Below are 16,598 nucleotides of genomic sequence, written 5' to 3' on the forward strand. Positions count from 1 at the left end.
CTGTCCTTGAGTTCATTTTGTGCTTTCTTGCACTCTGACATTGTCTGCCTCCACGCATTCTGCTGGGCTCTTTCAGTGTGGGAGGACTGAATGAGCTCAGAGAACATTTCATCACGAGTGTGTTTATTTCGCCTTCTAATCTTCACTAGCCTCTGGGATGGAGATGATGCAAGGAGTGTTGAAACATTTGCAGCTGCAGGAGGGAAAAAAAGAGAGAGTAGTATTTAAAAAGACACATTTTAGAGAACAATGGGTAGACTCTTTCAAGGTGAACCAAGCTGTTAACATTACATAGCACTTGTGCTTACTTTACAAGGTCACATTTTGCCTCTTATATTGAGGGCCTGCTGGTTTGGTGTGAGAGATCACACACACACAGGGCCAGCGGGCAACAGAATTTGGCTTGCAGGCACACATGGTAAGCCACAGTCTTTTGGCTTCTTTAACCTTCATAACATCTGGGAATGGTTTCAAACAGCAGCGCCCTCATGTCCCATACCAAGCACCCGTTGGGTTGGCTATTTAGAAGGAGGGGCTGTGGTTTTCAGGTTAATGTGCAGCAAAAATCCAACTCCCCCTCCCCCCCAGCCAGCCAGCCAGACAGACACACACACACACACACACACACACACACACCCTATTCTCTGGGATGATCGCTTCACCCCTCCCCCCCCACCACGTGGTGCACAGGGGGGATGATTTCTGTTCAGCCACAGGCAAACAGCCCAGCAGGAATGGCCACCTCTGAATGTCCCCTTAATAAAATTCCCCTATTTCAACCATGAATGATATCACTCTCCTGAGGATAACACAGAGAGATAAAGAACAGGTGTTGCTTGAATGCCAGCAGACACCGGGACCATACACTGCCATGCTTTGTTGTGTAATGATTTCAGACTACGTGCTACTGGCCTGGCATGGTAATGGAGGACAGAATAAGTCTGCCTTCCCCAGAAACCTTTTGCAAAGGCTTTGGGAGTACATCCAGGAGAGCTTCATTGAGATGTCTGTGATGGGTTAGATCACAGAAACCCCCCTGGAAGCTGCCAACTGATGTGCCAAGACTACCTCTGCTCCTCTTTTCCCTGCCAGCTTAGGACTCCAGTACCCTGTTTTGTTGAGCCAGACACTCCTGTCTGCTCCAACAAAGCCTCCGGGTCTGAATTACTTGCCCCAAAACTGCAGGTTTACCTGAAAGCAGCTCACAGAAGTGTGCTTGTCTTTAGCACTCAGCTGCCCAACTCCCAATGGGGTCTAAACCCAAATAAATCCGTTTTACCCTGTATAAAGCTTATGCAGGGTAAACTCATAAATTGTTCGCCCTCTATAACACTGATAGAGAGAGATGCACAGTTGTTTGCTCCCCCAGGTATTAATACATACTCTGAGTTAGTTAATAAGTAAAAAGTGATTTTATTAAATACAGAAAGTAGGATTTAAGTGGTTCTAAGCAGTAACAGACAGAACAAAGTAAGTCACCCAGCAAAATAAAATAAAATGCGCAAATCTATGTCTAATCAAACTGAATACAGATAAGATCCTCACCAGTTCCAGAATGTTCCCTTTTGCAGGCTAATCTCCTTTTAGCCTGGGTCCAGCAATCACTCTCACCCCCTGTAGTTACTGTCCTTTGTTCCAGTTTCGTTCAAGTATCCTGGGGGGTGGAGAGGCTCCCTCCTTAGCCAGCTGAAGACAAAATGGAGGGGTCTCCCCAAGGTTTAAATAGACTTTCTCTTCTGGGTAGACACACATCCCTCCCCCGGTGTAGAATCCAGTCATAAAATAGAGATTTGGAATCACATGGGCATGTCACATGCCCATGCATGACTCAGGACTTGCAGGTAGCAGCCATTACCCACAAACTACTTTGAACATCCTCAGGTAGACTTCTTATGTGGATTGGAGTCTTCCAAGCTCTTTTGTCTGTTAAGTGCTTCCTGATTGAGCACTTAACTTGCACATTCCTTTCCCAAGAAGTGACCAAATGTTCTAACTAAGGCTACTTAGAAATCAAGCGAGTATACAGCCAATGTTCATAACTTTGAACACACAAATGGTACCTGCATATAACTAAGATGAACATAACCAGTAGATCTTTACATAGATGTGTTACATGGCATATGTAGCAAAACCCTATTCCAGTTATATCATACATACATTTATAAGCACCCCCCATAAAGCCTTATGGGGTGCACTGTCACAATGTCCCTGTAGGATTTACGCTCCATCCCCATACACATTAACAGACTTTTCCAGTAGCTGTACTGGTCGTGAATGCATCCCAAGTCTTCAGGGCAAATTAATCATTAAACATGCTTGCTTTTAAACCATGTACAATATTTACAAAGGTACACTCACCAGAGGTCCCTTCTCTGCCTTCCAGGTCCGGGAGCCCGCCTTGGGTGGGTTGGGAGGGTACTGGCTCCAGGGTGATAAACAGTTCCTGTCTGTTGGGGAAAACAGTTTCTCTGCTTGCTTGCTGTGCACTATCTTCAACCGCCTCCTCCTCCTCATCTTCCTCGTCCCCAAAATCCGCATCCCTGTTGTGTGAGAATCCATTGACAGAGTCCATGCACGGGGCTAGGGTACTTGTAGGGGCACCCCCTAGAGTGGCATGCAGCTCATCATAGAAGCAGCATGTCTGGGGCTCTGACCCGGAGTGGCCGTTTGCCTCTCTGGTTTTTTGGTAGGCTTGCCTCAGCTCCTTAAGTTTCATGCGGCACTGCTGTGGGTCCCTGTTATAGCCTCTGTCTTTCATGCCCTTGGAGATTTTTTTTCAAATGTTTTGGCATTTCATCTTCTAGCATGGATTCGTCTCCCCATACAGTGATCAGATCCAGTACCTCCCGTTCGGTCCATGCTGGAGCTCTTTTGCGATTCTGGGACTCCATGGTCACCTCTGCTGATGAGCTCTGCATCACCTGTGCTGATCAGCTCGCCACACTGGCCAAAAAGGAAATGAGATTCAAATGTTCGCAGGGCTTTTCCTGTCTACCTGGCCAGTGCATCTGAGTTAAGAGCGCTGTCCAGATTAGTCACAATGGAGCACTCTGGGATAGCTCCTGGAGGCCAATACTGTCAAATTGTGTCCACACTACCCCAAATTCGACCCAGTAGGGTCGATTTCAGCGCTAATCCCCTCGTCGGGGAGAAGTACAGAAATCGATTTTAAGAGCCCTTTAAGTTGACAAAAATGGCTTTGTCGTGTGGACGGGTGCAGGGTTAAATCGATCTAACACTGCTAAATTTGACTTAAACTCGTAGTGTAGAGCAGGACTTAGACTGAAGTCTTCTGTCCACAGAACAGAAACACCACCAGTGCAAGCTTCCTCTCACTGCCCTCCTGACATGCCCTAACACTGACCCGCAGAAATCATCTCTCTAGGAGAAAGCAGGAGTTCAGATTTCATGAACCATTCAGTCCTTGAGCTTTCTGTTAAGAGTACCACATGTGGCGAAGTACCTTCTTCTCCTCAGCAGGCTCAGTCCTTTTTAGCCTTGGAGACACAGGCTTGGGCAAGGCAAATCCTTATAGGTAGCACAGGGTCTGGCTATTCCTTTCCTCAGCCAGTCCCTTGTGCTTGTTTTCCTTTCCTTCTGGGGAGGGAGTGCAGCTTTCCTTCCTGGAAGGGTTTGGTGTCTTGCTGCACCTAGTCTACTGGCAGCTTCCTTGCTTCTGTCACCCCTCTGCCCTCCTTCCATGCAAGAGAGGGTTTAAAAAGGTCTCAAGCAGTTGGAGTCCGCTGAACCTAATTAGTTCCCTGGTAACCCCTTTTCTTGCTGAACCTTATTTTCCCATGGTTCTCTCTCCTCAGTGGATAGGGAGAGGCCATTTAACCCCCTGGGACTAATTACTCCCCACCCGCTGTAGCTGTTTGTCCTGGGTTTACCACACACACAATGGGCCAGTTGTTGTGGTTTTGTGCAGTAGGAACTGGTCTGAGACAAACATTCCATGTCACCTGGGCAGCTGTCAGATGGCACCAACTTTTGGTTACTTTCAAACAACGTGGAATGTAAACTAGCGATGATGAAAGATTTTAATAGTCCGCAGGGGCAGCTCTAGGCACCTGTGCACCAAGCGCGTGCCTGGGGTGGCAAGCTGTCGGGGGGTGGGGAGTGCCGGTGGTTGCTGTGAGGGCGGCAGTCAGGTCTGCCGGTCCCGCGACTTCGACGGCAATTCAGCGGCAGGTACGCCGAAGGCACGGGACCGACGGACCTCCCACAGGCATGCCACTGAATCCGCGTTACCAGCGGACCTCCCGCAGGCGTGCCGCCGAAGGCTGCCTGACTGCCGTGCTTGGGGCGGCAAAATGCATAGAGCCGCCTTGATAGTCCATTATCAATCCCCCAAGCCATCCAGTTCTCTAGAGATCATATTCTTTACAAATGCTCACCTCTGTTACTTGTCACCCTCTTGATGATTTAAAACTGAATTTTAAATCAGTCGGACTCACCATTTATGCAGTTTGTTACTCTTTATATCGCTTGAACAGTGATTTCAATGGAGTTATATTGATTTATTCCTGCTGACGATTTGGCCTAATGAGTGTTTGTGCATTCCTGCATAATTTAGAAATGGCAGAAACTTAGGGCTTGGCTACACTTGAAACTTCAAAGCGCTGCCGCGGGAGCGCTTTGAAGTGCGAGTATGGTTGCAGCGCCAGCACTGGGAGAGAGCTCTCCCAGCGCTGCAGGTACTCCTCCTCCCCAAGGGGATTAGCTTACAGTGCTGAGAGCCACCCTCCCAGCGCTGGGGCACTGTTTACACTGGTGCTTTACAGTGCTGTAACTTGCTGCGCTCAGGGGGGTGTTTTTTTCACACCCCTGAGCGAGAAACTTGCAGCGCTGTAAAGTGCCAGTGTAGCCAAGGCCTATCTCACTGAAATTTCCCAAGTGGCTAGCTCTGATTTAGGCTTATGCTCCAGGGCACTTTGCAAAACAAGGGCCAGATTCTGATACCCTTACTCATAGCAAGTAGTATCGTATTCTCCAATTAGTCCTATTGAAATCAATAGGGTTACTCCAGGAGTAATTACTCGGTGCGATTGAGAGGATCAGAATCTGGTCTTAAATAAACACTCTTAAATAATGGAACTGTAATTTTTTGGATTTCCATATGTATGGTACAAAGTTTAGAGTTACAGTATTATCTGAGATAATGGAATTGAGTAAATACAGATAATCATTATGAGATACTGTAGAGCGGATGTGGTTTTGTACTTCTGTTCCATCATGGAGTTCAAAATGGTAGCTGTGTCAATGTTTTTTTACTATGTCAGGATGGTGCTACATAGTGAAATCATAGAGTAGTGTTTTTTACTCTTTTTTCTTTTATTTAAACAGCAGAAAGCCAAGGAAAATAAATACAACTTATGTTACTGTAACAGTGATGAACTGGGAAAATGTCTGTATTATTTCTTATTAATGTTGTGCGTGGCTTGAGTATGGCTGAATGCACAGAGTTAAATCAAAGGAGGCTGTAAAGGGGCTCTTAGGGGACCCAGCAGGAAAGGTAAAACAATGACAAGGCTCAGAGAGCCTTTCAAGTACGCAGCTTCAAGAGAGTGAATATAGCAATGGCTGGGTCGTCAACTGGGGGAGGCAGGGGGGAAAGTTACCTAGTTAGATCCATCCAAGCTACCGTGTTTTACTTTTCCCAAACTTAGGATCAAGGGAGACCCTGGATCTGCTCGAGATCACGTGCTAAAAATAGCAGTGTGGCTGCAGCAACATGGCTGGTGGCTCAGGATAGCTACCCAAGTACAAACTTGCCCAACCCTTTGGATCCATACGCAGGCGGCTATTCTGAGCTGTGCTGTGATAATTGGGTCTATACATTTACCCTTATTGTGAACTCAATGTAAAAAGTGAATGAAAGTTCATGAAATGTTATAGGTTATTGTGACAACATATGTTGATAGGGGAAACGTGCAAAAAGGAAGACAGATTGAATTAGTCCAAATAAAGGCCCACTGACGTAACTCAGGGACTGTGTGAAAATCATGCCTGGTAAACAAGAAAAGATTGGGACTGGAAATTAATGAACCAAAATTGGTGTGTTGGAAATTAGCCCTAATTGGTGGACAAAACAATGAGGGGATGGGTTATTCCACCCATCACTCGCTTTTGGGGTCCTCAGAAAGAAACTTTAGGGGGAAAAACTAGCTACCAAAATGTTGGCTGACTAAAAGACGAGAGAGGGAAGGAGTGAGTTTCACCATCGTGCTGCCACCCCCATGATCTCCTGGGATCCTAGAATCTAGCGTGACCCCGCTGTGCCTTTTTTGTCCTAATCCTGAGAGACCTCCTGCCAGATCAGGCCAGAGAGATTGGGACCCAAATGACACTGGCGTCAGCTAAATCCCGAATACCACCTGGGCTGTGAGACTGTCTCTTCCCCCTTTCCTCCCTTATTTCCTATTTCTTCTCTTGCCTAGCTCTCTCCTTTTTCCTTCTGTAGTGTCTGGCTTAGTTGGCCAAGACTGCATATTTTGCAAAACTGCTATAAGCATGTGACCAGAAAGGCAGCTAAATGCACTCCGGGCCAGTGGGAGCCGCGATTGGCCAGACCTGCGGACAGGGCAGGTAAACACAGAGGCCCGGCCTGCCAGAGGCTTTCCCTACAGAAGTAGCGACCCCTGTTTGAGAAACCCTGTCGTATACCAAATCCCAAACCTTGTTTAAAACTGTTTTAATGTTGGATAGTTTCAGGGTTTTGTTAACAACACCTTTGACTCTTTGGGTGCCTTTATTCCATCTAACTTAATACAACAGCTCCCACCCATGCTGCCATGGCCACACAGCTATTTTTAGTGCATCAGCTTGAACAAAGTTAGTGCATGTCTGTCTCCTCGGGCTGGGAAGCATGCTCCCAGCTGCTGTGGGGAGGTATCCTCAGAGACAGAGGGAGAATGCTGCAAGCAGTGTAGTCTCCCAACTCAGAGACAGGGAATAAGCCAGACTCACCTGAACTACTGACAGAGAGACAAAGTGTAGGTAAGGAAATGTGCCTGTAGGTCTCTTTAGTTTAAATCCACTTCTGTAAGCACAACATGCCTTATGGGCACAATAAATCCTGCTTGGTTTTGAAGAAGCTATTTCTGACTCATTGCAAATGTGTGCTGACACAGGCTCCTAGAAAAACCCTGGCAAAGTCTAGCCCAATTGGACCCTGTGAATTAGTCACACTTGGTACCCAGAGGGGTGTAACTCAGAGACCCAGGCACAGAATGGTTGGATCAGGAAATTCCACCCCATAAAGAGGTGGAGGCCTGGGCCTGCCACATGAAAGCGGTGCACTTGGGGGATTGGAGGAGGGTCTCAGCCAGGGCAGTTTGGCCAGGAACTGTGAGAGTAATATATAAGGGTTGCAGTTTACAAGTGAAGGTTTTCTTTGTAACAGAGTATTCTGTTCTATTTGTGACAGTGTAATGTTATTTGTATTTGCTTTAATATACAAGTGGCCAAATTCTGCTCTCAGAGAAGCACAGGCAACTCAGGGATTTCAATTTGAGTTGCCTAGATGTATCTGAGGGCAATTGGATCTTGCATAAGCAACGCAGGCGACTGATGGTTGCAGAGAGAATGTTAACTTTTGTATTTCCTGACTTATGAATGTTTAATATTTACGTTAATGTTTTATTAATATAAGTTTTTAAAAATCTAGTAAATGTATCGTGTTGCAAGCACTTTTGCTCTGGTTCCCAGAGGGCTACGGAGGATGCTGTATTGCGGTTTGAAGACTGTTTAACTTAAAACTGTTATGTTATTGAAAGCATCCTAAGGTCTCATCTTGCAGTCCCCATGGATCTCACTGGAGAATTCCTTTGGATCTCACTGGGGAATTTTGTCTCTTTCAGGATGGCAGGATTGGGTCACTTGTTACACTGTCTTTGAAAATGATTTTGACTTCTGCTTAATGTGAACAGGGCTCATTGCAACAGTTAGTGAAAAAGGGGCAGAAATATGTTGCCGAGCTTGTGTTTTTATTCTGGAACCAGAGGCTAGGTTTGGAAATCCAAAAGTGTAAATATTTTTTTAAAATATTGGCTGGCAAAGCGTCAGAATGGTGTGAGGGATGAACTGCAGTAGAAGCCATTAGAGCTACATAAGGTAGATAAGTAGAATCGTAGGGGTGTATGGCTGGAATGGACCTTTAAAGGGCATCTAATCCAGCCCCCTGCGCTGAGGTACGACCAAGTAAACCTAGACCATCCCTGGCAGGTATTTGTCTAACTTGTTCTGAAAACCACAAAGGATGTGGATTTCATGTGCTTGACTATCCTTATAGTTAGAAAGCTTTTCCTAATATCTAACCTAAATCTCCTGGTGTTAATTATAGAAGAAGGTCAAACCACAGAGGGGGAGGCTGGGGGTAGCAGTGATTGATTCGAGGGAAGGAAGTGTCATTGCTAATATAGTGTATGTATGATACTCTGACTGACTTAGGCACCTAAGTCACTTCAGAAAATGCAGTGTAGTTGTAGCTGTGTTGGTCCCAGCATATTAGAGAGACGAGGTGGGTGAGGTGATATATTATATTGGATCAACTTCTGTGGTGAGAGAGAGCTTGTCTCTCTCTCCATCAGAAGTTGGACCAGTAAAAGGTATTACTTCACCCACCTTGTGACTTCTTCTGAAAATGGGATGAGGGATGAACTGCAATAGAAGCCATTAAGGCTACATAAGGTAGATAAATAGAACCATGGCTGGAATGGACCTTAAAAGGGCATCTAATCCAGCTTCCTGTGTTGAGGTAGGACCAAGTAAACCTAGACCATTCCTAGCAAATACTGACGCTTCCTATCTCATTAGACAGGGTCCCATTGAGACATCTTGACAAAGCAGCATGGGGAGCGAGCATGGTTACTGCCTGTACTGTGCCTGTTCAATGGATACTTTCATCTCTGAGTCTATCAATCAGGCATCATATACCAGCCACAAGTTAAAAAGAGAAACAGAAAGATAAGACTTTAGAGAGAGTAAGTTGGGGAGAATCTGTCACTTTTGAATTAATCTGGGTAGCTCAAAGAGGTGTTTATTTCTTTCCATCTTTTTCCATACCAGGGGGGTGTGATATGGATTTGTGGTTCTGATACTGCATAATCAGTTCTCTGCTCTCCGCTGTGCTTTGTCAAGGATGGCTTTGTTCATTTGCAGTCTTTGTTCATTCTTTCCTTCCTATTTTGCTTGTCTCTCTAGATTCTTATCTGGATGTTAAAAATATTTTTGTAGATTCTGGGAGATTGTGCCTGCTTTTGGAAATAAGTGAGTGACACAACAAGATGATGGTGATAAAATAGCCATTTGCAATGCATTTGTTCACTCCAGTAACATTTAAGTGCTGCCTGGAATAGACACAGTGTTCTCTAGCCGCTTGAGGAACTTGTGGTTGGGTTTTCAAAAGCATCTAAAGGCAGGTTTTTAAAGGCACCTAAATGCCTTTAAAAATCTGCCCGTGAGTGACATGGGAATACAAGTCCCATTGAAAATCAGTGGAGATTGAAAGTCCAATGGACATGTGTTTCTAAGACTCTTAGGTGCTTTTGAAAATCCTACTGTTAAGATTGAGATTCCATGTGAAACTCTGTGTTCAGATTCACGGGGCCCATAGTAGATTAACTAACCGTTACCCAAATGCCTCAGAAAGCATACTGTGACTGAAAGAGAACAGCCTGTTTTATGGCAGTGTGTACTGTTTAAACCCGGTTGTTAACAAATAGAAAGTCTACTAGCATATAATGCAATGAGTAGCAAAATACTGTAGGTGGGCCTGGTATGTGATGTACCTAATTCTTCCACCTGGTTATCTTTCCTGGTTAGTTTAGGGGGGAGGCAATTTTTACTTTATACAGAACTTGAAAATAGGGGTGTGTGTGTGTGTGTGTCTATCGATCCAAATCAATTGATTGAATGTCACTGGGAACTTGAATTTTGCTACTGTATATGGGTTCATTAGTGTAGCTCTTTCCGGCTCTGGTATTATCAAGCCTTTCAGCAGAGCATTACCAAGTTCTTGTTTTTTGTTTTGTTTTTCTAAATTTTAGTGTGAATTTAGTGGTACTGAAGAGTGGCACGCTGATGGCCCTGGAGAGTGGAGTCATCTATGCACAGCCTGGGTACATCATGGCAGTAGTAGTAGAAGTGACAGTTGTGTGCCAGAGTCCCCTGCCAACATGTCTACCCCCTGACTTGGAGGCACCTCTTCTCGCGGAAGAGAGAATGTCAATCTCAGTGGCCCACTCAGGGGCTTTCTACTGAAATTCCCAACAAGGGTGCTAATTGTGGTAGTAGTTTGGTCATGCGAACACCTCACCTAGTTTGCTGGCCTCAATCCCGCTTACTGATTTCATATATAGGCTACTCAACAGCATTAAATAGTACGAATTGTGTCCCCACTAATCCCCTGAGCCACTTCATCCCGTTTAAGTAAAGGGTGAGGGGGAAGGAGAGGTGAAGTAAGTAACTTCTTTGTTCCTTGCACCACCCTGATCCAACTCCAGTTTATTTTATTATAAATTCATCTGACACGGACCTCCACTGAGCTATTGGGAGACTTGTAACTGGGTATTTGGTCCCTAAATTAAACAAATTGTTGGTCAAGAATTGGGTTGATATAAATAATTTCCCTCTCGGTTACTTGTTTAGCAGTTCTTCTGTCTGTTCAGCATCTGACCTTCAAAGATAGCATTGCTCTTTGTGATTTAAATTTAAAGAGTCTCTACCACTGGTGAATACCTTTTTTCTAAGTGGTGGAGAGACAACCCATGTATTTCTACTACAGCTCCTCAGCAGTGAGGTATTAAAATGTGTATATGAGAACATCACATCTTGCTTGCCTCTGTCTCATGCTTCCTCCCATTTCTGTTTTGTTCCTTTCAGATACTTGGCGTTTTCAGAAGATTGTTGAATCTACACAGTGGAAGTCAAATTTTGTGTATGGCGTGGTTAAGGTTGCAGCCTCTCACCTCAGCCTTCCTCCACTTTGGGCTAGTTACCTTTGTGCTGTTTTTGCATGGTTTGCAGGTGGACGCTAGCATAACGGGAGAGTCTCTAAGTACAGCACAAAACAGCTCGTGCTCAGGATCTTCCGATTGCAAGGAGGGTGTTATCTTGCCAATATGGTATCCAGAAAACCCATCCCTTGGGGACAAAATTGCCAGGGTTATTGTTTATTTTGTGGCACTTATTTACATGTTCCTCGGAGTCTCCATCATTGCAGATCGTTTCATGGCATCGATAGAGGTCATTACATCACAAGAAAAAGAGATTACAATCAAGAAACCAAATGGGGAGACCACCACGACTACCATTCGGGTTTGGAATGAAACTGTTTCCAACCTAACCCTGATGGCTCTAGGTTCTTCTGCTCCTGAGATTCTTCTGTCATTGATAGAGGTATGTGGCCATGGATTCATAGCCGGAGACCTGGGGCCCTCTACCATTGTTGGCAGTGCGGCTTTCAACATGTTTATCATCATAGCCATCTGCGTTTATGTGATCCCGGATGGGGAAACCAGAAAGATAAAACACCTGAGGGTGTTTTTTGTCACATCTGCATGGAGCATCTTTGCTTATATCTGGTTGTACATGATCCTTGCCGTCTTCTCTCCAGGCGTGGTGCAGGTCTGGGAAGGCTTGCTCACTCTGTTCTTCTTCCCTCTTTGTGTCCTCCTGGCTTGGGTGGCAGATAGAAGGCTGCTCTTCTATAAGTACATGCACAAAAAGTATCGTACTGACAAGAACAGAGGCATTATCATTGAGACAGAAGGTGAACACCCTAAGGGAATAGAAATGGATGGCAAGATGATGAACTCCCACTTTCTGGATGGAAATTTAGTAACTATGGATGGGAAAGAGGTGGATGAATCTCGCAAAGAGATGATCCGGATCCTCAAGGATCTGAAGCAAAAGCACCCAGAAAAGGACTTGGATCAACTGGTAGAGATGGCCAACTACTATGCCTTATCTCACCAGCAAAAGAGCAGAGCTTTTTACCGCATCCAAGCTACCAGAATGATGACTGGAGCTGGCAACATTCTGAAAAAGCATGCAGCTGAGCAAGCCAAGAAAAGCACCAGCTTGCATGAGGTGCAGGCAGATGAACCTGAGGAATTCATCTCCAAAGTTTATTTCGATCCTTGCTCCTACCAATGTCTTGAGAACTGTGGCGCTGTCCTCCTGACAGTGGTGCGGAAAGGGGGCGACATGTCCAAGACACTCTATGTGGACTACAAAACGGAGGATGGCTCTGCCAATGCTGGTGCTGACTACGAGTTCACAGAGGGAACTGTGGTCTTGAAGTCAGGGGAGACCCAGAAGGAGTTCTCCGTGGGGATCATCGATGATGACATCTTTGAGGAAGACGAGCATTTCTTTGTCCGGCTTAGTAACCTCCGTGTGGTTGAGACTGAGGAACCTGCTGAGCTCAACAATTTGCCATACCCAAAGGCCATACTGACTTCTCCTTGCGTGGCCACAGTGACTATCTTGGATGATGACCACGCAGGCATCTTCACATTTGAATGTGATGTGATGCATGTCAGTGAGAGCATTGGCGTGATGGAAGTGAAAGTCCTTAGGACATCAGGTGCTCGAGGTACGGTCATAGTCCCATTTAGGACAGTAGAAGGGACAGCAAAAGGAGGTGGAGAGGATTTTGAAGATGCTTATGGGGAGCTGGAGTTCAAGAATGATGAAACGGTGTAAGTACCCCTTAATTTCTTTTACCTGTCCTAGTTACTGTGGTTAACTCCAAGTTTGCCTCCATCACAGGTGAATGCAGACAACAGATAATGGGCTACTTTCTCCAGCTCTCCTTCAATTTCCATACTTACCTCTTCCAGGCAAGAACCCTACAGCAGGATCTAAGAGGGTAATACCTCCTGTCCCTTTCCTCCCAGGAATTACAAAATGGGGCTTGGAAATCTCATCAATGAGAAGAACTATAGTCCTCAGAATCATTGACTCAAACCAGTGAATTGAACTTGGAGACTGTACTTAGACATTTTCACAATCCTTTAATTTTGAGGATAGCAGCTATGATCATGAGTAGAAGACAAAAAGCATGTTGAGGCCCAGTCTTTCAGACCTTAGTTAAATTAATAGTCCCATTTACTCACTGCCAACATAAATGGCCAGATTTTCAATAGTCGCTAAATAGGGTGGGATTTTCAAAAAGGCTCAGCACTGGCCAAACTCTGCTCCTGTTGACTTCAGTGGGAGCAGAGAGAGAGAGAGAGAGAGAGAGAGAGAGAGCAGCTACGAGCACTTTTGAAAATCCCACCCTATTAAACTAAGAGAACATTGAGAACAATGAGAACTATTGGGAGCTCTGAGCTCTTTTGAAAATCTGGTCCTAGGTGATGTGAGTAATAGTTGCAGGATCAGGCCCTTGGTCGCTAAACTGAACCTCTATTGTATAGATATTTCTTCCCTTAATCCTCCCTCCCTATCTTTTTTTTTCTTCCCTCAGCAGACAGCAAATTAAGATTTGAATTTCCCCATGCAATAGAAGTGTTAGTTATGAGAAAAGACAGAAGAGAGAGGAAAAAAATCCTCTACATAGGTTTTTAATTGACTCTTGACTATGCTAATTTGGGATATTAAAAGTCCTTCTGTAGATTTGGTTTTCAATCAAATCAGCCACCTCCAGGTAAATTATAAGCCACTTAGCTAACAAGGGCTCTTCCTCTCCCTCGAACTCCAGATGTACATGGTCTGCTTGTGCTGCTTGTACAACCAGGTGTTTCGTGTGGTAGCTGAATCCACAGGATTGGCAGTTAAGCACACCCTGTTGCTGGCTTGTGTAATAAGCAATAATTCCAGTCTGTGTGCCCCTGCAGCCTCTGCCTAGAGCTGCTTGAGCTAGGCAATACTCTACCCACAGGCCTTTCTTTCCATGGATCTTAGCATAGGCATTAGGGGGTGGGCTAAATTTTCGGCTTTTGAGTAGCCTTCTGTGTGATCATCTCTGAGTAAGCTGTTCTTCCCTTTGAGTTTATTTGCTAGTGGTTTTCCCCTTAAAAATACTGCAGTATTCTACAGTAATGATCCAAAACGCTGCCACTCAGTGCCTCCCTGCGGCTCCATGACCTAGTGTTTTCATACAAAACAAGACACAAGCACTCCTCCAGCCTGGGGAGGGAAAGGATTGCATGGCCTCTAATGGTGTGAACCAGCCCTGTTAATTCAGCTCTTTCATTATGAACAAACGTAACTGATGCGAGAGTAGTGAGTAATAAAGACCAGAGACATAATAATGTCTAACTGCTTAAACTACCTTCCATTAACATTAGTGGAGGATGAGGAAAAATCGCTTAGTAGAGGGAGGTGGTTTATGGACATGATGCTAACATTCCATAATGCTGAGTGCTTAGGTGCCTCTTGTTAAAACCCAATCACTTGAGAAATCAAAGGAAGAATTGTGCTGACTTGCAACTGGCAGCAGAGAAAGGAAATTGCTGTACCAAGTCATCTTATACAATACACATGTAGATGCTGGTACACTGAGCTACAGAGTAGGGATGCCTGAATTCTGACATCTTCCCATGGTCTGCACCTACCTGTCATGTTTTTTTTTTAAATTCAGTTGCTGTCCACGACCCTGGTATTTGATTGCACGTGCATGTTCTCCCTTGATAGATGAACAGAAGTTGCTGGTTGGCTGAGATCACCAACAGTAAAAGTAGGCTTGGAAGGATTAGATTTGTGGTGGTAAATGTCAATTTCTTGACATATGATGTTGACGATTTGTGTTTCAATGGTTAGCAAGCTTTAACTTTTTTTTAATCTCAACATCTATTGTCATTAAATAGTCTGATTGTCCCTTCCTCATAATTTCCTGCAACTGTGGAAAATTTATATTGATAACGATAGAAAAAATACTTAAAAATAAGCCTCAACATGAGATGTCAAAATTGTGAAAATAGACACATTGAACTGTGCCAAGCCTGAATAAAAGATTGAAGGTGATCAGCTTTGTCCTCAACTTGCTGCTCTAGGGAGAAGGCAGCTCTAGGGAGAACAGTGCCAAACTCTGTTACTACAACTGGTCCTCAGGCTGCACTTTCTGGACAAAGTAGACCAAGGTCTCATCTACTCAGTTAAAATCTGTTGTGCTGGGGGACCCACCTACAACATAGTTTAATTCTAACTGTGTGGGGCACAATGATGTTTTAAATGGGTTCTCCAATATGATAGCTGTTACTGGGGCAGTTGGAGCCTAACAGGCTGGATTATTGACAGAACTAATTTAAACACTGGAATATTCCCACCAGCCCCTCCTCTATTACTGATGCTTTTTTAATTTACAAAGTAGGGGAGCATTTTAAGGTCCTGTTCATGCTACCACTAAACTGCTTTAAGCTAAACCATGTTAAGCAGAACCATGTTTGAGTCTGTTCTCCAAGATGGAGTCAAATGCACTAGCACATAACAAGTGCTGCCAGTTACAACTCTTCTCTCTGACACAGTCAAATCACAGTTCCATTTTTGGAATGTAGGTAGAACACACTCAAACAACACTAGGTTCCCATCTGTGCTTTAAAATGGAATTGTGTTGGGGGACAAATATATTGTAACTTAGCCACTTTGCCCTTCAGAACTGATACTAGCTAGTCATGGGTGAACCTCAAATGTCTGAAGTTTGAGTTTGAACAAGCACCTGTAATTCCAGATGTTTATTCAGACATTAGACAAATCCTGACCAGGTGTAAGCCACTGAAATCAAAGGAGCTGCACTTGCTTACACCATGGCTGCATTTAGCCCTCCAAGCCTCTTGGAACTCTTGTGAGGGAAGACTTTGTAGTGAGAGTCCTGTTTCCCACTGGCCAGGAAGTGCAGTGAGCACAGCTTTTTGCTGCCATTCTGCAAGAGTTTGGCTCAGAGACTCAGTTGGAAATAGCAAGTGCAGAGACATGAATGGTTGTGTCTTTCCTAAAGGGAAAAAATAATTTTGGGCAGATGTTTGGGGTAGAAAGCAGCCAACATGGAGAATTCAGATCCACGTTTGACTTTTTGTAAAGATCAGCATTGCTCAGATCCCAGGTTTTTGTATGGGCTCATCTCTAGTTTAGGGAGGTGTATGATTATTTTATCTGAAACGCTTCACTCATCCTAAATGTTAAAGTGCAGTGGAGGTGGAGTGATGTGTTTATCACCACAAAGTTGTATGAAAACAATGGGTCAATAAACTATTTCCCTTCACACACTATGAATTCATTACCTGATTCCCCACCTTCTCCCATCACCACTTCATTCTCTTTGCAGTACCATTGTTAAAGGGGTCTTTTGCTCATAGGTGGGAAGAGCGAAAACACACATATGCCTCATTTCTGCAAACACTTAGGGTATATGTACACTCCAATAAAACACCCATGGCTGGCCCATGTCAGCTGATTCAGGCTCACAGGGCTTGGGGTGTGGGGCTGTTAAATTGCAGGCTCGAGCCCAGGCTCCGGGACCCCGTGAGGGGAGAGGGTCCCAGAACCCAGGCTCCAGCCCCAAAGTCTACACTGCAATATTATAACCCCATAGCCTGAGTCCTTGAGCCCGAGTCAGCTGACACAGGCCAGACAAGGGTGTTTTATTGAAG

General features: G+C 44.8%; 1 protein-coding gene across 3 annotated transcripts in view; it reads left to right on the plus strand.

Annotated features, from left to right (window-relative positions):
- The window catches only part of SLC8A3 (solute carrier family 8 member A3), a 194,612-nt gene that overhangs the window by 36,837 nt on the left and 141,177 nt on the right, over positions 1 to 16,598 (plus strand). For all 3 annotated transcript variants that reach the window (XM_039537987.1, XM_039537989.1, XM_039537990.1), the window contains one exon: positions 10,885 to 12,707. In XM_039537987.1, coding sequence (XP_039393921.1) covers positions 10,942 to 12,707 — 1,766 coding nt within the window. In that variant the 5' untranslated portion in view covers positions 10,885 to 10,941. The remainder of the gene's footprint in view (positions 1 to 10,884; positions 12,708 to 16,598) is intronic.

This window comes from Mauremys reevesii, linkage group 4 (assembly GCF_016161935.1).
Source record: "Mauremys reevesii isolate NIE-2019 linkage group 4, ASM1616193v1, whole genome shotgun sequence".
In the NCBI taxonomy this organism is placed as follows: Eukaryota; Metazoa; Chordata; order Testudines; family Geoemydidae; genus Mauremys; species Mauremys reevesii.